The 27007-nt window shown below is 48.7% G+C and overlaps 1 protein-coding gene across 3 annotated transcripts in view; it reads right to left on the reverse strand.

Moving 5' to 3' along the window:
- BCL7B (BAF chromatin remodeling complex subunit BCL7B) overlaps positions 1 to 27007 on the reverse strand; it is a 122983-nt gene that overhangs the window by 36869 nt on the left and 59107 nt on the right. For all 3 annotated transcript variants that reach the window (XM_063956154.1, XM_063956156.1, XM_063956155.1), the window contains exons 3-4: positions 18695 to 18773; positions 10911 to 11063 (exon numbers count right to left, since the gene is read on the reverse strand). In XM_063956154.1, coding sequence (XP_063812224.1) covers positions 10911 to 11063; positions 18695 to 18773 — 232 coding nt within the window. The remainder of the gene's footprint in view (positions 1 to 10910; positions 11064 to 18694; positions 18774 to 27007) is intronic.

Raw genomic sequence — 27007 nt, forward strand, 5'->3', positions numbered from 1 at the left:
GGACTTCTGCTCCTGGGAACTAGCCGAAGCAGGTGTTCTCTTTCCTCTACCCTTACCTCTGGCAAGGAAGGAGGAGCCCCGACCTCTTCTGGACTTATGCGACCGAAAGGACTGCATTTGATACGGTGGAATTTTCTTTTGCTGTTGGGGAACAAAAGGTAAAAAGGTAGATTTACCCGCGGTAGCTGTGGCAACCAGGTCCGAGAACCCCTCCCCAAACAACACTTTACCCTTGTAAGGTAAAACCTCCATATGCTTCTTTGAGTCTGCATCACCCGTCCATTGGCGGGTCCATAGAGCTAGTCTCGCAGAAATAGCCATGGCATTGGCTCTGGAACCCAGCAGCCCAACGTCTCTTTGAGCGTTCCTCATATATAAGACTGCGTCTTTAATGTGGGCTAAGGTTAATAAAATAGTATCCCTGTCTAGGGTATCAAGGCCAGCTGACAAGGTATCGGTCCATGCTGCAACCGCGCTACATACCCATGCCGATGCTATTGCCGGTCTGAGCAAAGCACCTGTATGCGCATAAATAGACTTTAAAGTAGTCTCCTGTCTGCGATCAGCAGGATCCTTGAGGGCAGCCGTGTCCGGAGGCGGTAGCGCCACCTTCTTAGACAGGCGTGTTAAAGCCTTGTCCACCCTGGGAGAGGATTCCCAACGTACCCTGTCCTGTGCATTATATATATATCTCAATGAAATACACTCACTGCGCCAATAATTGTGCCCCCCCCCCCCCCTCTTTTCCAGCCCTCTGTCACAGAGTTCAGCAGGGGAGAGTCCGGGGAGCCAGCTTCTCTGCAGCTTCTGTGGAGAAAATGGCGCTGTTAGTGCTGAGGGATCAAGCTCCGCCCCCTCCATCGGCGAGCTTCGGTCCCGCTTCAATTTTCAAAAAAATGGCGGGGGATCTCTGCATTTACTGCCCAGCAGCCTCATGTGCTCTTATATGCCAGTCTGGAGGTTTATTGCTGCCCAGGGCGCCCCCCCTGCGCCCTGCACCCATCAGTGCCTGTTCTGTGTGTGTAGCGTGTGGGAGCAATGGCGCGCAGCGTTACCGCTGCGCGCTTACCTCAGTGAAGATCTGAAGTCTTCTGCCGCCTTGAAGTCTTCTTTTCTTCTTATACTCACCCGGCTTCTATCTTCCGGCTCTGCAAGGAGGACGGCGGCGTGGCTCTGGGACGAACGGCGGGGTGAGACTTGCGTTCCGACTCCCTCTGGAGCTAATGGTGTCCAGTAGCCTAAGAAGCAGAGCCTATCATTTAAGTAGGTCTGCTTCTCTCTCCTCAGTCCCACGATGCAGGGAGTCTGTTGCCAGCAGTGCTCCCTGAAAATAAAAAACCTAACAAAATTAATTTTCAGAGAAACTCTGGAGAGCTCCCCTGTAATGCATCCTATCTCCTCTGGGCACAAAATCTAACGGAGGTCTGGAGGAGGGGCATAGAGGGAGGAGCCAGTGCACACCCATACTAAAAGTTCTTTATAGTGCCCATGTCTCATGCGGAGCTCGTCTATACCCCATGGTCCTTACGGAGTCCCCAGCATCCTCTAGGACGTAAGAGAAACACAATTAATCTTGGATTGCCTTTGGGATATAAAGTTTCAAAAAAAGAGGCATGATTGTGTTTAGGTCTCCGTGTGGGTCAGCTATTTGGAGTACTGGTGTGGAGAGAGTTTTATTTAAATTAACTAAAATGCTATATTTATCATAGCAGTACAATGGCGATAAAGCTACTATACCTTCCTCCCTACGGCAGCCCAGACATCCCAGGAATGGGAGCAGTGTGAATTACAGACGGCACGGATGCCTGCCGTCAGCGGGGCGAGCGCAGAGAGTCCCCTTGCGGGCTCGGTGGCTCGCTGCACTCGCCACAGGTTCTATTTCCACTCTATGAGTGTTGTGGACACCCACAAGTGGGAATAGCCCCTGTGAGCCGGGATTCCAGCTGGTGGCATTATCAGCAGTCAGGATTCCGGCGTCGGTATCCTGACCGCCGGGATCCCGACTGCCGGCAATTTAACTGCATCCCCCAGGAATACCTGCTGACATCACAGCCCAGAGACTGGTGGACTTTGGGGGGTGGCACTGGGTGTCTTTTTTTTCCCCCTGGGGTCAGTTTTCACTATAGCAAGGGGCATCACGGACGTGTTTAACTGTGTGAAGTCTGTATACTATCCCAGTGCTTGCGTAGGTTTCCTCCCACAATCCACAAAAATATACTGGTAGGTTAATTGGTTCCCAACAAAATTAACCCTAGCGTGAATGTGTCTGTGTGTACATGTGGTAGGGAATATAGATTGTAAGCTCCACTGGGGCATGGACTGATGTGAAAGGGCAAATATTCTCTGTACAGCACTTCGGAATATGTGTGCACTGTATAAATAACTAAAATACATTTTCCCCTTCTTTATTGGGAACTAAGCCAGGATGAATAGCAATAGGACTGGCTAAAGAGTTTGAGTGAGGGGCACATTTACCAATTTGTAAAAATGATTAAATTCTTCCGTTAGCGTCAATGGATGCTTCTACGTGCCGAGAACCTAACTGAAATGAATGGGAAGCACTCTGTGCTGCTTGTGTTGGAGACACATTTACAGACGCATCTATATAATAAGATTTTACTTACCGATAAATCTATTTCTCGGAGTCCGTAGTGGATGCTGGGGTTCCTGAAAGGACCATGGGGAATAGCGGCTCCGCAGGAGACAAGGCACAAAAAGTAAAGCTTTTTCCGATCAGGTGGTGTGCACTGGCTCCTCCCCCTATGACCCTCCTCCAGACTCCAGTTAGGTACTGTGCCCGGACGAGCGTACACAATAAGGGAGGATTTTGAATCCCGGGTAAGACTCATACCAGCCACACCAATCACACCGTACAACTTGTGATCTAAACCCAGTTAACAGTATGATAACAGCGGAGCCTCTGAAAGATGGCTTCCTACAACAATAACCCGAATAAGTTAACAATAACTATGTACAATTTATGCAGATAATCCGCACTTGGGATGGGCGCCCAGCATCCACTACGGACTCCGAGAAATAGATTTATCGGTAAGTAAAATCTTATTTTCTCTATCGTCCTAGTGGATGCTGGGGTTCCTGAAAGGACCATGGGGATTATACCAAAGCTCCCAAACGGGCGGGAGAGTGCGGATGACTCTGCAGCACCGAATGAGAGAACTCCAGGTCCTCCTTAGCCAGAGTATCAAATTTGTAAAATTTTACAAACGTGTTCTCCCCTGACCACGTAGCTGCTCGGCAAAGTTGTAATGCCGAGACCCCTCGGGCAGCCGCCCAAGATGAGCCCACCTTCCTTGTGGAGTGGGCCTTTACAGATTTAGGCTGTGGCAGGCCTGCCACAGAATGTGCCAGTTGGATTGTGCTACAGATCCAACGAGCAATCGTCTGCTTAGACGCAGGAGCACCCATCTTGTTGGGTGCATACAATATAAACAACGAGTCAGATTTTCTGACTCCAGCTGTTCTTGCAATATATATTTTTAATGCTCTGACAACGTCCAGTAACTTGGAGTCCTCCAAGTCACTTGTAGCCGCAGGCACTACAATAGGCTGGTTCAGATGAAATGCTGACACCACCTTAGGGAGAAAATGCGGACGAGTCCGCAGTTCTGCCCTGTCCGAATGGAAAATCAGATATGGGCTTTTGTAAGATAAAGCTGCCAATTCTGACACTCTCCTGGCAGAAGCCAGGGCTAGAAGCATGGTCACTTTCCAAGTGAGATATTTCAAATCCACCTTATTTAGTGGTTCAAACCAATGAGATTTTAGAAAATCCAAAACTACATTGAGATCCCACGGTGCCACTGGAGGCACCACAGGGGGCTGTATATGCAGCACTCCTTTAACAAAGGTCTGGACTTCAGGGACTGAAGCCAATTCTTTTTGAAAGAAAATCGACAGGGCCGAAATTTGAACCTTAATAGATCCCAATTTGAGACCCATAGACAATCCTGATTGCAGGAAATGTAGGAATCGACCCAGTTGAAATTCCTCCGTCGGAGCACTCCGATCTTCGCACCACGCAACATATTTTCGCCAAAGTCGGTGATAATGTTGCACGGTTACTTCTTTCCTTGCTTTAATCAAAGTAGGAATGACTTCTTCCGGCATGCCTTTTTCCATTAAGATCCGGCGTTCAACCGCCATGCCGTCAAACGCAGCCGCGGTAAGTCTTGAAACAGACAGGGACCCTGCTGAAGCAAGTCCCTCCTTAGAGGTAGAGGCCACGGATCTTCCGTGATCATCTCTTGAAGTTCCGGGTACCAAGTCCTTCTTGGCCAATCCGGAACCACTAGTATCGTTCTTACGCCTCTTTGCCGTATAATTCTCAATACTTTTGGTATGAGAGGCAGAGGAGGAAACACATACACCGACTGGTACACCCAAGGCGTTACCAGCGCGTCCACAGCTATTGCCTGCGGATCTCTTGACCTGGCGCAATACCTGTCCAGTTTTTTGTTGAGGCGAGACGCCATCATGTCCACCATTGGTCTTTCCCAACGGGTTACCAGCATGTGGAAGACTTCTGGATGAAGTCCCCACTCTCCCGGGTGAAGATCGTGTCTGCTGAGGAAGTCTGCTTCCCAGTTGTCCACTCCCGGGATGAACACTGCTGACAGTGCTATCACATGATTCTCTGCCCAGCGAAGAATCCTTGCAGCTTCTGCCATTGCACTCCTGCTTCTTGTGCCGCCCTGTCTGTTCACATGGGCGACTGCCGTGATGTTGTCCGACTGGATCAACACCGGTTTTCCCTGAAGCAGAGGTTCTGCCTGGCTTAGAGCATTGTATATTGCTCTTAGTTCCAGAATGTTTATGTGAAGAGACGTTTCCAGGCTCGTCCATACTCCCTGGAAGTTTCTTCCTTGTGTGACTGCTCCCCAGCCTCTCAGGCTGGCGTCCGTGGTCACCAGGATCCAATCCTGTATGCCGAATCTGCGGCCCTCCAATAGATGAGGACTCTGCAACCACCACAGAAGAGACACCCTTGTCCTTGGAGACAGGGTTATCCGTAGGTGCATCTGAAGATGCGACCCTGACCATTTGTCCAACAGATCCCTTTGGAAAATTCTTGCGTGGAATCTGCCGAATGGAATTGCTTCGTAAGAAGCCACCATTTTTCCCAGGACTCTTGTGCATTGATGTACAGACACCTTTCCTGGTTTTAGGAGGTTCCTGACAAGCTCGGATAACTCCTTGGCTTTTTCCTCCGGGAGAAAAACCTTTTTCTGAACCGTGTCCAGAATCATCCCTAGGAACAGCAGACGAGTTGTCGGCATTAACTGGGATTTTGGAATATTCAGAATCCACCCGTGCTGTTTTAGCACTTCTTGAGACAGTGCTAATCCCATCTCTAGCTGTTCTCTGGACCTCGCCCTTATTAGGAGATCGTCCAAGTATGGGATAATTAATACGCCTTTTCTTCGAAGAAGAATCATCATCTCGGCCATTACCTTTGTAAAGATCCGAGGTGCCGTGGACAATCCGAACGGCAGCGTCTGAAACTGATAGTGACAGTTTTGTACAACGAACCTGAGGTACCCCTGGTGTGAGGGGTAAATTGGAACGTGGAGATACGCATCCTTGATGTCCAAGGATACCATAAAGTCCCCCTCTTCCAGGTTCGCTATCACTGCTCTGAGTGACTCCATTTTGAACTTGAACTTCTTTATGTACAGGTTCAAGGACTTCAGATTTAGAATAGGCCTTACCGAGCCATCCGGCTTCGGTACCACAAAAAGAGTGGAATAATACCCCTTCCCTTGTTGTAGAAGAGGTACCTTGACTATCACCTGCTGAGAGTACAGCTTGTGAATGGCTTCCAAAACCGTCTCCCTTTCGGAGGGGGACGTTGGTAAAGCAGACTTCAGGAAACGGCGAGGTGGATCCGTCTCTAATTCCAACCTGTACCCTTGAGATATTATCTGCAGGATCCAGGGATCTACCTGCGAGTGAGCCCACTGCGCGCTGTAATTTTTGAGACGACCGCCCACCGTCCCCGAGTCCGCTTGAGAAGCCCCAGCGTCATGCTGAGGCTTTTGTAGAAGCCGGGGAGGGCTTCTGTTCCTGGGAAGGAGCTGCGTGTTGCTGTCTCTTCCCTCGACCTTTGCCTCGTGGCAGATATGAATAGCCCTTTGCTCTCTTATTTTTAAAGGAACGAAAGGGCTGCGGTTGAAAAGTCGGTGCCTTTTTCTGTGGGGGAGTGACTTGAGGTAGAAAGGTGGATTTCCCGGCTGTAGCCGTGGCCACCAAATCTGATAGACCGACTCCAAATAACTCCTCCCCTTTATACGGCAAAACTTCCATATGCCGTTTTGAATCCGCATCGCCTGTCCACTGTCGCGTCCATAAAGCTCTTCTGGCCGAAATGGACATAGCACTTACCCGTGATGCCAGTGTGCAGATATCCCTCTGTGCATCACGCATATAAAGAAATGCATCCTTTATTTGTTCTAACGACAGTAAAATATTGTCCCTGTCCAGGGTATCAATATTTTCAATCAGGGACTCTGACCAAACTACCCCAGCACTGCCCATCCAGGCAGTCGCTACAGCTGGTCGTAGTATAACACCTGCATGTGTGTATATACTTTTTTGGATATTTTCCATCCTCCTATCTGATGGATCTTTAAGTGCGGCCGTCTCAGGAGAGGGTAACGCCACTTGTTTAGATAAGCGTGTTAGCGCCTTGTCCACCCTAGGAGGTGTTTCCCAGCGCTCCCTAACCTCTGGCGGGAAAGGGTATAATGCCAATAATTTCTTTGAAATTATCAGCTTTTTATCAGGGGCAACCCACGCTTCATTACACACGTCATTTAATTCTTCTGATTCAGGAAAAACTATAGGTAGTTTTTTCATACCCCACATAATACCCTGTTTAGTGGTACCTGTAGTATCAGCTAAATGTAACGCCTCCTTCATTGCCAAAATCATATAACGTGTGGCCCTACTGGAAAATACGGTTGATTCGTCACCGTCACCACTGGAGTCATCGCCTGTGTCTGGGTCTGTGTCGACCGACTGAGGCAAAGGGCGTTTCACAGCCCCTGACGGTGTTTGAGTCGCCTGGACAGGCACTAATTGATTGTCCGGCCGCCTCATGTCGTCAAACGACTGCTTTAGCGTGTTGACACTATCCCGTAGTTCCATAAATAAAGGCATCCATTCCGGTGTCGACTCCCTAGGGGGTGACATCCTCATATTTGGCAATTGCTCCGCCTCCACACCAATATCGTCCTCATACATGTCGACACACACGTACCGACACACAGCAGACACACAGGGAATGCTCCTAACGAAGACAGGACCCACTAGCCCTTTGGGGAGACAGAGGGAGAGTTTGCCAGCACACACCAAAAGCGCTATATATATATATATATCAGGGATAGCCTTATAATAAGTGCTCCCTTATAGCTGCTTTGTTATATCAAAATATCGCCATAAATGTGCCCCCCCCTCTCTGTTTTACCCTGTTTCTGTAGTGCAGTGCAGGGGAGAGACTTGGGAGCCGTCCTGACCAGCGGAGCTGTGAGAGGAAATGGCGCCGTGTGCTGAGGAGATAGGCCCCGCCCCTTTTCTGGCGGGCTCGTCTCCCGCTATTTAGAAAAATTAGGCAGGGGTTAAATATCTCCATATAGCCTCTAGGGCTATATGTGAGGTATTTTTAGCCTTTATAGGTAATCATTTTGCCTCCCAGGGCGCCCCCCTCCCAGCGCCCTGCACCCTCAGTGACTGCCGTGTGAAGTGTGCTGAGAGGAAAATGGCGCACAGCTGCAGTGCTGTGCGCTACCTTTTGAAGACTGCAGGAGTCTTCAGCCGCCGATTCTGGACCTCTTCTGTCTTCAGCATCTGCAAGGGGGCCGGCGGCGTGGCTCCGGTGACCATCCAGGCTGTACCTGTGATCGTCCCTCTGGAGCTTGATGTCCAGTAGCCAAGAAGCCAATCCATCCTGCACGCAGGTGAGTTGACTCCTTCTCCCCTCAGTCCCTCGCTGCAGTGATCCTGTTGCCAGCAGGAATCACTGTAAAATAAAAAACCTAGCTAAACTTTTTCTAAGCAGCTCTTTAGGAGAGCCACCTAGATTGCACCCTTCTCGGCCGGGCACAAAAATCTAACTGGAGTCTGGAGGAGGGTCATAGGGGGAGGAGCCAGTGCACACCACCTGATCGGAAAAAGCTTTACTTTTTGTGCCCTGTCTCCTGCGGAGCCGCTATTCCCCATGGTCCTTTCAGGAACCCCAGCATCCACTAGGACGATAGAGAAATAACAGTACACTCACAGAATATGCTCTTCTATGCTGCAATCACTGCGTTAGTGGGCATTCTACTTTTAACAGCAATTATATTAATTGTCACTGTGACATATGGAACAGTAACATTGGGGGTAATTCCAAGTTGATCGCAGCAGGAAATTTTTTAGCAGTTGGGCAAAACCATGTGCACTGCAGGGGGGGCAGATATAACATGTGCAGAGAGAGTTAGATTTGGGTGTGGTGAGTTCAATCTGCAATCTAAATTGCAGTGTAAAAATAAAGCAGCCAGTATTCACCCTGCACAGAAACAAAATAACCCACCACATAGACAATGTGGTGCAGGTACACATTAGTGAATCTCACGATCTGGCTTTAGGGTGCACACATTTACAGACATGTTTTTCATGCATGTAAGCTCTAGAACTCCTCATTCTATCCATAAGGGGGGGTGGGAGTTTAATGGTAGCAGCTGACAATTAAATGAATATAGCCTGGATCAGTAACGAAGGTAGTCTCCCGCTATGCCCACAGTGAGTATGTTACTATGACAATGCTGGTGCCGGGATTCCAACATGAGCATAATTTACTTAAAACATTGTAACAGTATGGTTGTTACAATGTGAAACACGCCACTTACAGGTGCTAACTGCACCCGCCCGGTTACGATGCTTTAAGTAGCATTACACCCGTGTTGGGATCCCAGCGTCAGCATAGTCTTAGCGACATACTCACTGTGGACATATGGGCAGATGTATTAAGCCTGGAGAAGTGATAAAGCAGTGATAAGTGCAAGGTGATAATCAGCTCCAATATTTAAATTGACAGTTAAGAGCTGATTGGTTGGTGCATTATCACTGGTTTATCACATCTCCAGCCTTAATACATCTGCCCCACAGTGAGAGTCGATCTCCTGACAGCATCCTATACAGCCTTCTTTCCCTGGATGTAATGCACAGATAACGGAGGTAGTCCCTTTAGATTAAGGGTGGGCAAAATGCGGCCCGCGAACCGATCCTGCCCGGCTCACTGCCTCCCTCCTGCGCGCAATGACAATCGGCCCGATAGGTTTGTCATTGTCCCGGCCAGCTTCCAGCCCAGGTCACCGGCTGCGAGCTGATGCCTGCAGCAGCGCGGCTCTATTAGCCGCAACCGGCACTATGTGATCTTTCCCCCCTGTTCCCTGTCAGCGCAACTCCTCCTTCCCCTGCTACTCTCACTTACCCTCCCAGCCAGTTAGGCCAAGCTCCGCCTCTGAGACAGGGGGAAGGACTGCAGTGCTTCCTTTGCCGTGCAGAGAATGGTGGGCTCTCAGTAGCAGGGGTCTCTTGGGGCATGTGTCCTGGGCCCCCCTCCTTCAATGGGCCATCCCTGATTATCAGAAGGAAGGAGGAAGTAGTGTCCCAGCAGGGGGCAGGGCTACCCAGCACAGAGCACAGCCCTGATGCTCCTGCACTTTATCATGCATGGCAGGTAGAATGATGGACCTGCCAAAGCAGTCAAAGTTTTCATGCAGTGACTTTCTTTAAGGTATGAGGGACCATAAATTATATTATGTCTGTGTAACTGTATATGATAATGTGCCTGTAACTGTGTTTATGTCTCTGTGTAACTCTATATGTGTCTGTAGCTCTGTATATGTGTCTGTGTAACTATGTATACTGTATGTCTGTAACTCTGTATATGTGTCTGTGTAACTATGTATCTGTAGCTCTGTGTATGTGCTGGATCAGTATGATTCACCGCTGTTTGGGATCCCAGTGGTCAAAATACTGATTCCGGGATCCCGATATCTAGAAACTGACAGGGGTGAGTAAGGGGTGTTCTCCCCCCTCCCCAACCCCCCCTCCCCGCAACCTAACCTCCTCCCTTGGTGCCTAACCCTAACCAACCCCCATGGTTGCCTAAACCTAGCCCTCTTCCCCTGCAGCCTAACCCTCCAAGGGCGGTGCCTGGCGTAATATGTGTAAAAGGGGCTCTACCTGGTGTAATGTGTGCAAGTGGCGCTACTGTGTGGCATCATTTGAATAATGGAGTCTATTGTGCAGCCTAATATGAATCTGTATTATTATTTTTTGGCCACGCCCCTTCCACACAAAGCCATGTCCCTATATTTTTGTCGCATGGAGGGGGGGAGCTGCTATTTTGTGTGCGGCCCTCGAATACTGAAAGGAAAGTGTCAAGTGGCCCCTCAGCTGAAATAATTGCCCACCCTGCTTTAGATGCTGTGATCTTATTAAATAAATGTCACTTTAATGTGCAGCATTTATATATACACTAAGTGCTTCATAGTCTCGAGTACAATTATCCACTCTGGGTTTTAGGTCGCACCACATTAATGCATATTAGAAAGTACAAAAGAAACCACGTTCATACAGGTCATGATACAAAATAGTTTCAGAGAAAGTGACATATTATAAAAGGTATAATAAATTCATATGCAATGATATGATCAATGCAGGCTAGACTTAGTGAGGCTTAGGACCCCAATACAATATACCAACAATTTTATATGACTTTCCATTATTGCTCATTGTGTATAACAGAACAATTTATCCTTCTTCTGACTACTCCCCAGGCATCTGGTGACAGTGCATCAACTTGATCCAGATGCTGTTCTTTGTCTCCACACACAGGTCCTTACCATCCATGCTCTCCTGTCCCAGCGTTGGCGGCTGAGAGTCAGATGTGTGCACTGGACTGGGGGACTCGCTATGTTGGGGGCTGGGGCTGGAGGTGCTGCTTTCCACCTTTGGTTGGTAGACGTCAGACAGGGAGCTTTGGTTACTGGTCTCATCTGTAAGAAAATGAATCTGTACTAAGTATGATGTATATCAAATTATAGCCCTTTCAACAACCCACCCACAACACTGAGCAGTTTAGAAAGCAATTGGAAGCATTGAACGTCTATCATAATGAGGCATGAAATGGACAGTGTTGCCACTTGCACCACCCCATGTTAGGTGCAAGAGATCCATCAGAAACCGGTTCCCTTCCCCGACTACACAACTCAGAATCGCACAGAGACTTTGATACACTTTAACAATGAAGAGCGTTTTTGTGCGCTTACATTGTTGTCGCCCTGAAACACCCAAATTCACGGAAATACTGATGCGCCCCAGTTCCGTACGACAGATATGTGAAAAAAATACGTAAAATTGGATCTGTGCAAAAATGTAAAGCCTTTACACACTAGACGATTTTTTTTCAACGATATGGGCAATCCCGACGCATCGGAACGACAATTTGTTCAAATCGACAAGTGTGTATGCACTACGGGCCTAATTCAGACCTGATCGTAGCAGCAACTTTGTTAGCAGATGGGCAAAACCATGTGCACTGCAGTTGGGGGGGTGGGGGAGGTATAACACGTGCAGAGAGAGAGATTTGGGTGGGTTATATTGTTTCTATGCAGGGTAAATACTGGCTGCTTTATTTTTACACTGCAATTTAGATTTCAGTTTGAACACACCCCACCCAAATCTAAATCTCTTTGCACGTTATATCTGCCCCTCCCCCCCCCCCCCCGGAATTAGGCACTGTGCTCGCTCCCGCAGCGTCATCTGTCGCATCATCAGAACTGCCCTACATGCTGCTCAATCTGAGGATGTCGGCAACATCACCATACTCCTGGATGTGGCCACTGACAATATCTTTTGTAAGATTGTACAGTATGTATGCACTATATGGTTTAGTCCAGGAGTTCAAGTGAAATCGTTGACAACATCACATCATTTGCTGGTCGTCTAATGTGTACCTAGCATTATTTGTGTCTGTTAACAGAAATCTGTCTCCGTATTTACCCCAATGTCTCTGAAGGTGCAGGTTCACATTGGACATCAAAAATGATTACTGAAATTAAGAAGACATTCGGAGCAGAGTGCTGCAAAGCTTTCCCAAAGTTATAATATTGCGGATATGTAAAATCTATTGGATGCGGTGGACAAAGAGGGCAATTTATCATAGATTACATATTCTATGCGATCTGGGCGGGATCATACTGCTCAGGAGTGCATTGCAATATGCAATGACATCGAGCTGATGTATTAATCAGCACATGCAGGAACAAGGGCTCCGAAAGGATGGTGGTAGGTGCGGGAGCCAATATAGGGAGCGCTTTGCATTCCGGATATTGGTAAATCTAGCAGCATTGCGTTCCCCATAGAAACCTAGGGCGGCTGTGGCTGCCGGCGGGAATGGAGGGATCACCTGACACGGTCCTGCATGCATACATTCGGGAAATACTGAATATTTGCGGCCAACCCCCAATATAGCCGTAAATCTGCAATGATAAATGGGCCCCTAAGCACATAGAAAATAAGAATTTACTTACCGATAATTCTATTTCTCGGAGTCCGTAGTGGATGCTGGGGTTCCTGAAAGGACCATGGGGAATAGCGGCTCCGCAGGAGACAGGGCACAAAAAGTAAAGCTTTAGGATCAGGTGGTGTGCACTGGCTCCTCCCCCTATGACCCTCCTCCAAGCCTCAGTTAGGTACTGTGCCCGGACGAGCGTACACAATAAGGAAGGATTTATGAATCCCGGGTAAGACTCATACCAGCCACACCAATCACACTGTACAACCTGTGATCTGAACCCAGTTAACAGTATGATAACAGCGGAGCCTCTGAAAAGATGGCTCACAACAATAATAACCCGATTTTTGTAACTATGTACAAGTAATGCAGATAATCCGCACTTGGGATGGGCGCCCAGCATCCACTACGGACTCCGAGAAATAGAATTATCGGTAAGTAAATTCTTATTTTCTCTATCGTCCTAGTGGATGCTGGGGTTCCTGAAAGGACCATGGGGATTATACCAAAGCTCCCAAACGGGCGGGAGAGTGCGGATGACTCTGCAGCACCGAATGAGAGAACTCCAGGTCCTCCTTAGCCAGGGTATCAAATTTGTAGGATTTTACAAACGTGTTTGCCCCTGACTAAATAGCCGCTCGGCAAAGTTGTAAAGCCGAGACCCCTCGGGCAGCCGCCCAAGATGAGCCCACCTTCCTTGTGGAATGGGCATTTACATATTTTGGCTGTGGCAGGCCTGCCACAGAATGTGCAAGCTGAATTGTATTACACATCCAACTAGCAAAAGTCTGCTTAAAAGCAAGAGCACCCAGTTTGTTGGGTGCATACAGGATAACAGCAAGTCAGTTTTCCTGACTCCAGCCGTCCTGGAACCTATATTTTCAGGGCCCTGACCACATCTAGCAACTTGGAGTCCTCCAAGTCCCTAGTAGGCGCAAGACACCACAATAAGCTGGTTCAGGTGAAACACTGACACCACCTTAGGGAGAGAACTGGGGACGAGTCCGCAGCTCTGCCCTGTCCGAATGGACAAACGGATATGGGCTTTTTTGAGAAAAAAACCACCAATTTGACACTCGCCTGGTCCAGGCCAGGTCCAAGAGCATGTTCACTTTTCATGTGAGATGCTTCAAATCCACAGATTTGACTGGTTTTAAACCAATGTGTTTTGAGGAATCCCAGAACTACGTTGAGATCCCACAGTGCCACTGGAGGCACAAAAGGGGGTTGTATATGCAATACTCCCTTGACAAACTTCTGGACTTCAGGAACTGAAGCCAATTCTTTCTGGAAGAAAAATCGACAGGGCCGAAATTTGAACCTTAATGGACCCCAATTTGAGGCCCATAGAAACTCCTGTTTGCAAGAAATGCAGGAATCGACCGAGTTGAAATTTCTTCGTGGGGCCTTCCTGGCCTCACACCACGCAACATATTTTCGCCACATGTGGTGATAATGTTGTGCGGTCACCTCCTTTCTGGCTTTGACCAGGGTAGGAATGACCTCTTCCTGAATGCCTTTTCCCTTAGGATCTGGCGTTCCACCGCCATGCCGTCAAACGCAGCTGCGGTAAGTCTTGGAACAGACATGGTACTTGCTGAAACAAGTCCCTTCTTAGCGGCAGAGGCCATAAGTCCTCTGTGAGCATCTCTTGAAGTTCCGGGTACCAAGTCCTTCTTGGCCAATCCGGAGCCATGAGTATAGTTCTTACTCCTCTACGTCTTATAATTCTCAGTACCTTAGGTATGAAAAGCAGAGGATGGAACACATACACCGACTGGTACACCCACGGTGTTACCAGAACGTCCACAGCTATTGCCTGAGGGTCTCTTAACCTGGCGCAATACCTGTCCCGTTTTTTGTTCAGACGGGACGCCATCATGTCCACCTTTGGTAATTCCCAACGGTTTACAATTATGTGGAAAACTTCCCCATGAAGTTCCCACTCTGCCGGGTGGAGGTCGTGCCTACTGAGGAAGTCTGCTTCCCAGTTTCCATTCCCGGAATGAAACACTGCTGACAGTGCTATCACATGATTTTCCGCCCAGCGAAAAGTCCTTGCAGTTTTTGCCACTGCCCTCCTGCTTCTTGTGCCGCCCTGTCTATTTACGTGGGCGACTGCCGTGATGTTTTATCCCACTGGATCAATACCGGCTGACCTTGAAGCAGAGGTCTTGCTAAGCTTAGAGCATTATAAATTTACCCTTAGCTATATTTATGTGGAGAAAAATCTCCAGACTTGATCACACTCCCTGGAAATTTTTTCCTTGTGTGACTGCTCCCCAGCCTCTCGGGCTGGCCTCCGTGGTCACCAACATCCAAAACTGAATGCCGAATCTGCGGCCCTCTAGAAGATGAGCACTCTGTAACCACCACAGGAGAGACACCCTTGTCCTTGGATATAGGGTTATCCGCTGATGCATCTGAAGATGCGATCCGGACCATTTGTCCAGCAGATCCCACTGAAAAGTTCTTGCATGAAATCTGCCGACTGGAATTGCTTCGAAGGAAGTCACCATTTTTTTTACCATGGCCCTCGTGCAATGATGCACTGATTTTAGGAGGTTCCTGACTAGCTCGGATAACTCCCTGGCTTTCTCTTCCGGGAGAAACACCTTTTTCTGGACTGTGTCCAGAATCATCCCTAAGCACAGGAGACTTGTTGTCGGGATCAGCTGCGATTTTGGAATATTTAGAATCCACCCCTGCTGTTGTAACAGTATCCGAGATAGTGCTACTCCGACCTCCAACTGTTCCCTGGACTTTGCCCTTATCAGGAGATCGTCCAAGTAAGGGATAATTAAGACGCCTTTTCTTCGAAGAAGAACCATCATTTCGGCCATTACCTTGGTAAAGACCCGGGGTGCCGTAGACAATCCAAACGGCAGCGTCTGAAACTGATAGTGACAGTTCTGTACCACGAACCTGAGGTACCCTTAGTGATAAGGGCAAATTTGGGACATGGAGGTAAGCATCCCTGATGTCTCGGGACACCAGATAGTCCCCTTCTTCCCGGTTCGTTATCACTGCTCTGAGTGACTCCATCTTGATTTGAACCTTTGTAAGTGTTCAAATTTTTTTAGATTTAGAATAGGTCTCACCTAGCCTTCTGGCTTCAGTACCACAATATAGTGTGGAATAATACCCCCTTTTCTTGTTGTAGGAGGGGTAATTTAATTATCACCTGCTGGGAATACAGCTCGTGAATTTTTTCCCATACTGCCTCCTTGTCGGAGGGAGACCTTGGTAAAGCAGACTTCAGGAGCCTGCGCAGGGGAAACGTCTCGACATTCCAAACTGTACCACTGGGATACTACTTGTAGGATCCAGGGGTCCTGTACGGTCTCAGCGTCATGCTGAGAGCTTGTCAGAAGCGGTGGAACGCTTCTGTTCCTGGGAATGGGCTGCCTGCTGCAGTCTTCTTCCCTTTCCTCTATCCCTGGGCAGATATGACTCTTATAGGGACGAAAGGACTGAAGCTGAAAAGACGGTGTCTTTTTCTGCAGAGATGTGACTTAGGGTAAAAACGGTGGATTTTCCAGCAGTTGCCGTGGCCACCAGGTCCGATGGACCGACCCCAAATAACTCCTCTTCCTTTATACGGCAATACACCTTTGTGCCGTTTGGAATCTGCATCACCTGACCACTGTCGTGTCCATAAACATCTTCTGGCAGATATGGACATCGCACTTACTCTTGATGCCAGAGTGCAAATATCCCTCTGTGCATCTCGCATATATAGAAATACATCCTTTAAATGCTCTATAGTCAATAAAATACTGTCCCTGTCAAGGGTATCAATATTTTTAGTCAGGGAATCCGACCAAGCCACCCCAGCTCTGCACATCCAGGCTGAGGCGATCGCTGGTCGCAGTATAACACCAGTATGTGTGTATATACTTTTTATGATATTTTTCCAGCCTCCTGTCAGCTGGCTCCTTGAGGACGGCCCTATCTATAGACGGTACCGCCACTTGTTCTGATAAGCGTGTGAGCGCCTTATCCACCCTAAGGGGTGTTTCCCAACGCGCCCTAAGTTCTGGCGGGAAAGGGTATACCGCCCATATTTTCTATCGGGGGGAACCCACGCATCATCACACACTTCATTTAATTTATCTGATTCAGGAAAAACTACGGTAGTTTTTTCACATCCCACATAATACCCTCTTTTGTGGTACTTGTAGTATCAGAAATATGTAACACCTCCTTCATTGCCCTTAACGTGTGGCCCTAATAAGGAATACGTTTGTTTATTCACCGTCGACACTGGATTCAGTGTCCCTGTCTGTGTCTGTGTCGACCGACTAAAGTAAACGGGCGTTTTAAAACCCCTGACGGTGTTTTTGAGACGTCTGGACCGGTACTAATTGTTTGTCGGCCGTCTCATGTCGTCAACCGACCTTGGCGCGTGTTGACATTATCACGTAATTCCCTAAATAAGCCATCCATTCCGGTGTCGACTCCCTAGAGAGTGACATCACCATTACAGGCAATTGCTCCGCCTCCTCACCAACATCGTCCTCATACATGTCGACACACACGTACCGACACACAGCACACACACAGGGAATGCTCTGATAGAGGACAGGACCTACTAGCCCTTTGGAGAGACAGAGGGAGAGTTTGCCAGCACACACCAAAAACGCTATAATTATATAGGGACAACCTTATATAAGTGTTTTCCCTTACAGCATCTTTTTTATATATTTCTAACGCCAAATTAGTGCCCCCCCTCTCTGTTTTAACCCTGTTTCTGTAGTGCAGTGCAGGGGAGAGCCTGGGAGCCTTCCCTCCAGCCTTTCTGTGAGGGAAAATGGCGCTGTGTGCTGAGGAGATAGGCCCCGCCCCTTTTTCGGCGGCCTCGTCTCCCGCTCTTAACGGATTCTGGCAGGGGTTAAATATCTCCATATAGCCCCCGGAGGCTATATGTGAGGTATTTTTAGCCAAAAAAGGTTTTCATTTGCCTCCCAGGGCGCCCCCCTCCCAGCGCCCTGCACCCTCAGTGACTGCCGTGTGAAGTGTGCTGAGAGGAAAATGGCGCACAGCTGCAGTGCTGTGCGCTACCTTAAGAAGACTGAGGAGTCTTCTGCCGCCGATTCTGGACCTCTTCTCGTTTCAGCATCTGCAAGGGGGCCGGCGGCGAGGCTCCGGTGACCATCCAGGCTGTACCTGTGATCGTCCCTCTGGAGCTAATGTCCAGTAGCCAAGAAGCCAATCCATCCTGCACGCAGGTGAGTTCACTTCTTCTCCCCTAAGTCCCTCATTGCAGTGATCCTGTTGCCAGCAGGACTCACTGTAAAATAAAAAACCTAAGCTAAACTTTTCTAAGCAGCTCTTTAGGAGAGCCACCTAGATTGCACCCTTCTCGGCCGGGCACAAAAATCTAACTGAGGCTTGGAGGAGGGTCATAGGGGGAGGAGCCAGTGCACACCACCTGATCCTAAAGCTTTACTTTTTGTGCCCTGTCTCCTGCGGAGCCGCTATTCCCCATGGTCCTTTCAGGAACCCCAGCATCCACTAGGACGATAGAGAAAACAATACTGTACCTTGTATCAAGCATTCTGTTGTCAAGCTAGCTATTCTAGACCAGCCTATGGAGCCCATTTGTCAAATAATATTTGCGGCTATGTGCCTGAAAACTTCCGTTTTCAGGGGTTAGCCACAAATATTATGTATCCCCTGAATATAAGAAGGAAGGATCGCAGCAGGTATCTCCAATTCCTGCTGCAATCCCTTCATTTCTGCTCGCAACCGCATCCCCAATAGTTTTTATTGGGGATCCAATGCTGCCCGATGTATCAATGCTGGCAATCTTTTGATTGCAGTAGCCCATTGTAGCCTATGGGCTACGGATAGTAGTTCCGGCTGTGTTCCCCGGGATCCGCCGTCCAAAATGGCCTCAGTGTACCACGGTCACACGCATGTGCAGGACCCCCAGCAGCCCGCAGAGCACATCATATAGACGGGCTCCTTTCGGAGCCAGGTTATACATTCACACGATGGATCACATATTGCAATGCGATCTTGGGCGGTAAGATGCAGCCCAAATCGCATATAATATGCAATCCATGAAAAATGGCCCCTTTTGCCTTTTCAGTGCATGAACCTTACCCTGAAATTCCAGCAGGAGAGAGGAGTTGGCAGTGGGTGAGGTTTGGTCCAGAAGTGAGTTTCCTTTCACTTTCTCCTTCTGAAGAGCAATAAAGATGTAAATCTACCTCTTTTCATTCAATTTACTTGACTTTTGTGTCTACATAAGTAATTTGTACGTAAAAACAGGATTTTAGTACCTACCGGTAAATCCTTTTCTCTGATTCCACAGGGGACACTGGCAGATTACACTGGGGTATTGAGGCGTGGCTAGTGGGAGATGGCACTTATTAAAATTTAGAAGTGTGAAGCTCCTCCCCCTCAACTACCCATCATCCCCAGTTAGGAAAATGTAGACCAAGAGGCAGCCAGTGTACCCTGTGGAATCCGAGAAAAGGATTTACCTGTAGGTACCAAAATCCTGTTTCCTCTATGATCTACTAGTAGACACTGGCAGATTACACTGGGGACGTCACAAAGCCCCCTTCCCAACCCACCCCCCGGGTTGGAGAGCGCTGAGGAACCTGCAAAATGAGCTGGCCAAAACGAGATGCTGAAGCTGCAAAAGTGTCAAACCTGTAGAACTTAATAAAGGTATTTGCCGAGGACCAGGTGGCCACACAGCAAAGTAGTAATGTGGAAGCACCACGACGCTCTGTCCAGGAAGTTCCTACCGACCGGTGGAATGAGCCAAAATGGAGAACGGAGGTTGTCTACCATTGTGGAGATATGCCTGACGGATAGCCATGCGGAATCAAGCGAGCCAAGGTCTGCTTTGAATCCGGCCAACCCCATCTGACGACGTCGTACAACACAAAGTATCCGACTTTCGCAAGGCAGCCGTCCGATTGACATAGATGCGTAAAGTCCTGACAACGTCCAGAGTAGAGCTTTGTCCGGATTCATCCCAGAACGCCGGGACCACAATAGGCTGATTAATATGGAAAGCTGACACCACCTTTGGGAGGAAAGTGGATTGGGTACAAAGTTCAGCCCTGTCCTCATGGAAAACGAGGTAAGGAGGCTTACACGAAAGCGCCTCTAATTCCGACACTCTGCGAGTGGAAGCCAGTGCTAACAGGAGAGTAGTCTTCCAAGTAAGATATTTAATAACCACTTCTTCCAGCGGTTCGAACAGTGTAGATTGAAGAAAGAGCAAAACTAAGTTTAGGTCCCAAGGAGCCGTAGGTGAGACAAAAGGTGGTTGGATCCAGAGTGCTCCCTGAAGGAACGTTTGGACTTCATGTAATAAAGCCAGCCTATGGTGAAAAAAAGATTGAAAAGGGCAGAGATCTGCACTCTTAAGGATCCGAGGCGGAGACTGGCATCCAAACCTTTCTGGAGGAATAGTAAAAGTCGGGAAAGACGGAACCACCTGGAAGGCAAACCAAGCCCTTCGCACCATAAAATGCAAGACTTTCAGATGCGGGGATAATGGGCAGCCGTAACAGGTTTCCTGGCACGTAATATAGTAGGAATGACCGATTCCTGGATACCTCTGCTCCTCAAGATAGCGACTTCAACAGCCACCTCGTTAAACGCAGCCGCGCTAGATCGGGGTGTTGAAATGGACCCTGCTGCAGAAGATCCGGATGGAGTGGAAGTGTCCAAGGAGCATCTGTCAGTAGCAGCTGAAGATCCGAGGACCAACTTCTGCGAGGCCTGACTGCCTCTCGCTTTATTCATTTTAGCACTCGAGGTAGAAGAGGAAATATGTATACCAGATCGTAGGGCCAAAGAACCATGAGCGAGTCCACTACCTCTGCCGCAGAGTCACTCGTTCTTGACACGTACCTTGGAAGTTGGTTATTTAGTCGAGATGCCATGAGGTCTTTCTAAGGGCATCCCCACCTTGAACAAGGGCTTGGAAAACCTCTGTATGTAGCGCCCATTCTACCGGATGAAGATCCTGGCAGCTGAGATAATCCGCCTCCCAGTTGTCCACTCCTGGGATGAACACAGCGGAAAGGATCACGTGTTGTCTTTCGGTCCATAGGAGTATTCGAGATACCTCTCGCATCGCCATGTGACCTCGAGTACCGCCCTTTGTTGATTTGTGCAACCATCGTCGCATTGTCAGATTGTACTCGAACTGGCTGAAAACGAAGAAGGTGAGCTGCTTCCAGGATAGCGTTGTAAATTGCTCTGAGTTCCAGTACATTTATGGGCAACTTGCTTTCCTGAGCTGACCATCTGCCCTGGAAGTGAGATTCCAGTACCACTGCCCCCAACCTCCGAGACTCAAATCGGTTGTCAGAATAATCCAGTTCCAAACTCTGAATCTTTGACCCGCAAGTAAGTTGTTGATCTGAAGCCACCAAAGAAGTGACAACCTCGTCCGAGCAGATAACTGGACTCACCGATGGATGTGTAAATGAGAACCCGACCACTGAGACAGGAGGGCCAATTGGAATGGCCTAGAGTAAAACCGTCCTAATTGTACTGCCTCGAAGGCAGAAACCATCTTCCCTAACAGATGAATACAAACAGTGCAAGGACAACCATCTTGATTTTAGAACTCCCTGAACCATCTTGTGAATGTCTTGTGCCTTGTCTATTGGCAGAAACACTCGTAATTTTGCATCCAGGATCAATCCTAGAAACCGAAGGCACTTGTGCTGGTAAAAGGTGTGACTTGCCGAAACTGATTATCCAATCATGTTGAATAAGGGTCAGGTACGCCATGAAGGAGTGCTCTAACAGAATATTTTCCGATGGTGCTTTGATCAAGAGATTGTCCAGGTAAGGAACTATTGTAACTACCAAAGACCTTAAGTGGGCACTAATCACCGACATGAGCTTGGTGACAACACGGGGAGCCGAGGATAACCCGAAATCGTAGGAAGAGCTGATGCAGTTCCCATATTGGGATGTGTAGATATGCATCATTGATGTCCATAGACACTAAGAACTACGCTGGATCCAGGCTTACAATTACCGACTGAATCGATTCCATTTTGAATATAATAAGATTTTACTTACCGGTAAATTTCTCGTAGTCCGTAGTGGATGCTGGGGACTCCGTAAGGACCATGGGGAATAGACGGGCTCCGCAGGAGACAGGGCACTTTAAGAAAGAATTTGGATACTGGTGTGCTCTGGCTCCTCCCTCTATGTCCCTCCTCCAGACCTCAGTTCGAGAAACTGTGCCCGGAAGAGCTGACAGTACAAGGAAAGGATTTTGGAATCCAGGGCAAGACTCATACCAGTCACACCGTATAACTTGTGATAAACTTACCCAGTTAACAGTATGAACAACAACGGAGCATCAGATCAACCCTGATGCAACCACAACATAACCCTTATTTAAGCAATAACTATATACAAGTATTGCAGAAGAAGTCCGCACTTGGGACGGGCGCCCAGCATCCACTACGGACTACGAGAAATAGATTTATCGGTAAGTAAAATCTTATTTTCTCTAACGTCCTAGTGGATGCTGGGGACTCCGTAAGGACCATGGGGATTATACCAAAGCTCCCAAACAGGTGGGAGAGTGCGGATGACTCTGCAGCACCGAATGGGCAAACACAAGGTCCTCCTCAGCCAGGGTATCAAACTTGTAAAACTTTGCAAAAGTGTTCGAACCTGACCAAGTAGCTGCTCGGCAAAGCTGTAATGCCGAGACCCCTCGGGCAGCCGCCCAAGAGCCCACCTTCCTTGTGGAGTGGGCTTTTACTGATTTTGGAAGCGGCAATCCAGCCGCAGAATGAGCCTGCTGAATCGTGTTACAGATCCAGCGAGCAATAGTTTGCTTTGAAGCAGGAGCACCCAGCTTGTTGGATGCATACAGGATAAACAGCGACTCCGTTTTCCTGACTCTAGCCGTTCTGGCTACATAAACCTTCAAAGCCCTGACCACATCTAGTAACTCGGAATCCTCCAAGTCACGAGTAGCCACAGGCACCACAATAGGTTGGTTCATATGAAAAAATAAGCATAAACTCACCGGTAATTCTATTTCTCGTAGTCCGTAGTGGATGCTGGGACTCCGTAAGGACCATGGGGAATAGCGGCTCCGCAGGAGACTGGGCACAACTAAAAGAAAGCTTTAGACTACTGGTGTGCACTGGCTCCTCCCACTATGACCCTCCTCCAGACTTCAGTTAGGATACTGTGCCCGGAAGAGCTGACACAATAAGGAAGGATTTTGAATCCCGGGTAAGACTCATACCAGCCACACCAATCACACCATATAACACGTGATACAATACCCAGTTAACAGTATGATAACAACTGAGCCTCTCAACAGATGGCTCAACAATAACCCTTTAGTTAAACAATAACTATTGACAAGTATTGCAGACAATCCGCACTTAGGATGGGCGCCCAGCATCCACTACGGACTACGAGAAATAGAATTACCGGTGAGTAAATTCTTATTTTCTCTGACGTCCTAAGTGGATGCTGGGACTCCGTAAGGACCATGGGGATTATACCAAAGCTCCCAAACGGGCGGGAGAATGCGGATGACTCTGCAGCACCGAATGGGCAAACTCTAGGTCCTCCTCAGCCAGGGTGTCAAACTTATAGAATTTTGCAAACGTGTTTGACCCCGACCAAGTAGCTGCTCGGCAAAGTTGAAGAGCCGAGACCCCTCGGGCAGCCGCCCAAGAAGAGCCCACCTTCCTCGTGGAATGGGCTTTCACTGATTTAGGATGCGGCAGTCCAGCCGCAGAATGTGCAAGCTGAATCGTACTACAGATCCAGCGAGCAATAGTCTGCTTTGAAGCAGGTGCACCCAACTTGTTGGGCGCATACAGGATAAATAGCGAGTCAGTCTTTCTGACTCCAGCTGTCCTGGAAACATAAATTTTCAGGGCCCTGACTACATCCAACGACTTGAAAGCCTCCAAGTCTTTAGTAGCCGCAGGCACCACGATAGGTTGGTTCAGATGAAAAGCTGATACCACCTTAGGGAGAAATTGGGGACGAGTCCTCAATTCTGCCCTATCCATATGGAAAATCAGATAAGGGCTTTTACATGACAAAGCCGCCAATTCTGATACACGCCTAGCCGAAGCTAAGGCCAATAGCATGACCACCTTCCACATGAGATACTTTAGCTCCACGGTCTTAAGTGGTTCAAACCAGTGGGATTTCAGGAAACCCAACACCACGTTGAGATCCCAAGGTGCCACTGGTGGCACAAAAGGGGGCTGAATATGCAGCACTCCCTTAACAAACGTCTGAACTTCAGGAAGTGACGCCAGTTCCTTTTGAAAGAAAATGGATAGGGCCGAAATCTGGACCTTTATGGATCCCAACTTCAAGCCCATAGTCACTCCAGACTGTAGAAAGTGCAGAAATCTGCCCAGTTGGAATTCCTCTGTAGGGGCCTTCCTGGCCTCACACCAAGCAACATATTTTCGCCATATGCGGTGATAATGCTTTGCTGTCACGTCCTTCCTAGCCTTTATCAGCGTAGGAATAACTTCCTCCGGAATGCCTTTTTCCGCTAGGATCCGGCGTTCAACCGCCATGCCGTCAAACGCAGCCACGGTAAGTCTTGGAACAGGCAGGGCTCCTGTTGCAAAAGGTCCCGTCTTAGAGGCAGAGGCCATGGGTCCTCTGTGAGCATTTCTTGCAGTTCCGGGTACCAAGACCTTCTTGGCCAATCCGGAACAATGAGTATTGTTCTCACTCCTCTTCTTCTTACGATTCTCAGCACCTCGGGTATGAGAGGAAGAGGAGGAAACACATAGACCGACTGGAACACCCACGGTGTTACCAGGGCGTCCACGGCTATCGCCTGAGGGTCTCTTGACCCGGCGCAATACCGTTGTAGCTTTTTGTTGAGACGGGACGCCATCATGTCTACCTGTGGCAGTTCCCATCGATTTGTAATCTGAATGAAGACTTCGTGATGAAGTCCCCACTCTCCCGGGTGAAGGTCGTGCCTGCTGAGGAAGTCTGCTTCCCAGTTGTCCACCCCCGGAATGAACACTGCTGACAGTGCTTGCACGTGATTCTCCGCCCACCGAAGAATCCTGGTGGCTTCCGCCATCGCGACTCTGCTTCTTGTGCCACCCTGGCGGTTTACATGAGCCACCGCGGTGATGTTGTCTGACTGAATCAGCACCGGTTGGTTGCGAAGCAGGGGCTCCGCTTGACTCAGGGCGTTGAATATGGCCCTCAGTTCCAGGATATTTATGTGCAGACAAGCCTCCTGACTTGACCACAACCCTTGGAAGTTTCTTCCCTGAGTGACTGCCCCCCACCCTCGGAGGCTCGCATCCGTGGTCACCAGTACCCAGTCCTGTATGCCAAACCTGCGGCCCTCGAGAAGGTGAGCACTCTGTAGCCACCACAGAAGAGACACCCTGGCCCTGGGGGACAGGGTGATCAGCCGATGCATCTGAAGATGCGATCCGGACCATTTGTCCAACAGATCCCATTGAAAGATCCTCGCATGGAACCTGCCGAAGGGAATGGCTTCGTACGATGCCACCATCTTTCCCAGGACTCGCGTGCAGTGATGCACCGACACCTGTTTCGGTTTTAAGAGGTCTCTGACTAGTCACAAGCTCTTGAGCCTTCTCCGTCGGGAGAAACACCTTCTTCTGGTCTGTGTCCAGAATCATGCCCAGAAAGGGCAGACGTGTCGTAGGAATAAGCTGCGACTTTGGGATATTCAGAATCCAGCCATGCTGTTGCAACACTTCCTGAGAGTGCGCTACGCTGATCTGCAACTGCTCCCTTGACCTTGCCTTTATGAGGAGATTGTCCAAGTATGGGATAACTGACTCCTTGCTTTCTCTGGATCACAATCATTTCTGCCATTACCTTGGTAAATATTCTCGGTGCCGTGGAGAGCCCAAACGGCAACGTCTGGAATTGGTAATGACAGTCCTGTACCACAAATCTGAGGTACTCCTGATGAGGCGGATAAATGGGGACATGCAAGTAAGCATCCTTGATGTCCAGAGACCACATAAAATCCCCCTCTTCCAGGCTTGCAATGACCGCTCTGAGCGATTCCATTTTGAACTTGAATCTTTTCAGATAAATGTTCAGGGACTTTAAAAATATAGGTCTGACCGAACCGTCCGGTTTCGGTACCACAAACATTGTGGAATAGTATCCCTTTCCCTATTTAAGAAGGGGAACCTTTACCACCACCTGCTTGAGAAATAGCTTGTGAATTGCCGCTACCACTACTTCCCTTTCTATGGGGGAAGCTGGCAGGGCCGATTTTAGGTAACGTTGAGGGGGCATCACCTCGAATTCCAGCTTGTATCCCGAGACACAATCTGTATAGCCCAGGGATTCACCTGTGAGCGAACCCACTGGTGGCTGAAATGTCGGAGACGCGCCCCCACCGCTCCTGGCTCCACCCGTGGAGCCCCAGCGTCATGCGGTGGATTTAGTGGAAGCCGGGGAGCACTTCTGTTCCTGGGAACTAGCTGTAAGGTGCAGCTTTTTTCCTCTACCCCTGCCTCTCTAGCAAGAAAGGAAGCACCTCTGACCTTCTTGCTTCTTTGTGCGCGAAAGGACTGCATTTGGTAATACGGTGCTTTCTTAGGTTGTGAGGAAATATATGGCAAAAAGTTTGACTTCCCAGCAGTAGCTGTGGAAACCAGGTCCGAGAGACCGTCCCCAAACAATTCCTCACCCTTTTAAGGTAACACCTCCATGTGTTTTTTGGAGTCGGCATCATCTGTCCACTGCCGAGTTCACAGGACCTTCCTGGCAGAAATTGACATTGCATTAATTCTAGAGCCCAGTAGGCAAATGTCCCTCTGGGCATCCCTCATATATAGGACAGTGTCTTTTATATGCCCCAGTGTCAGCATAATGGTATCCCTGTCCAAGGTATCCATTTCCTCAGACAGATTATCTGTCCACGCCGCTACAGCACTACACATCCACGCCGACGCAATTGCCGGCCTCAGTAGAGTCCCTGAATGTGTATAAACAGATTTCAGGATACTTTCCTGCTTTCTATCTGCAGGATCCTTTAGGGCGGCCGTATCCTGCGACGGCAGGGCCACCTTCTTACATAAGCATGTGAGAGCTTTATCTACCCTAGGGGAGGATTCCCAGCGCACCCTGTCCTCTGGCGGGAAAGGGTACGCCATTAGTAACCTTTTGGAAATCAGGACTTTCTTATCTGGGGAATCCCACGCTCTTTCACATAACTCATTTAACTCATGTGAAGGGGGAAAAGTCACCTCTTGCTTTTTCTACCCATACATATAAACCCTCTTGTCAGGGACAGGGTTGACCTCTGATATGTGTAAAACATCCTTCATCGCTATAATCATGTAACGTATAGCTTTTGTCATTTTCGGTTGCAATTTTGCATCATCGTCGTCGACACTGGAGTCAGAA

This window comes from Pseudophryne corroboree, chromosome 2 (assembly GCF_028390025.1).
Source record: "Pseudophryne corroboree isolate aPseCor3 chromosome 2, aPseCor3.hap2, whole genome shotgun sequence".
In the NCBI taxonomy this organism is placed as follows: domain Eukaryota; kingdom Metazoa; phylum Chordata; class Amphibia; order Anura; family Myobatrachidae; genus Pseudophryne; species Pseudophryne corroboree.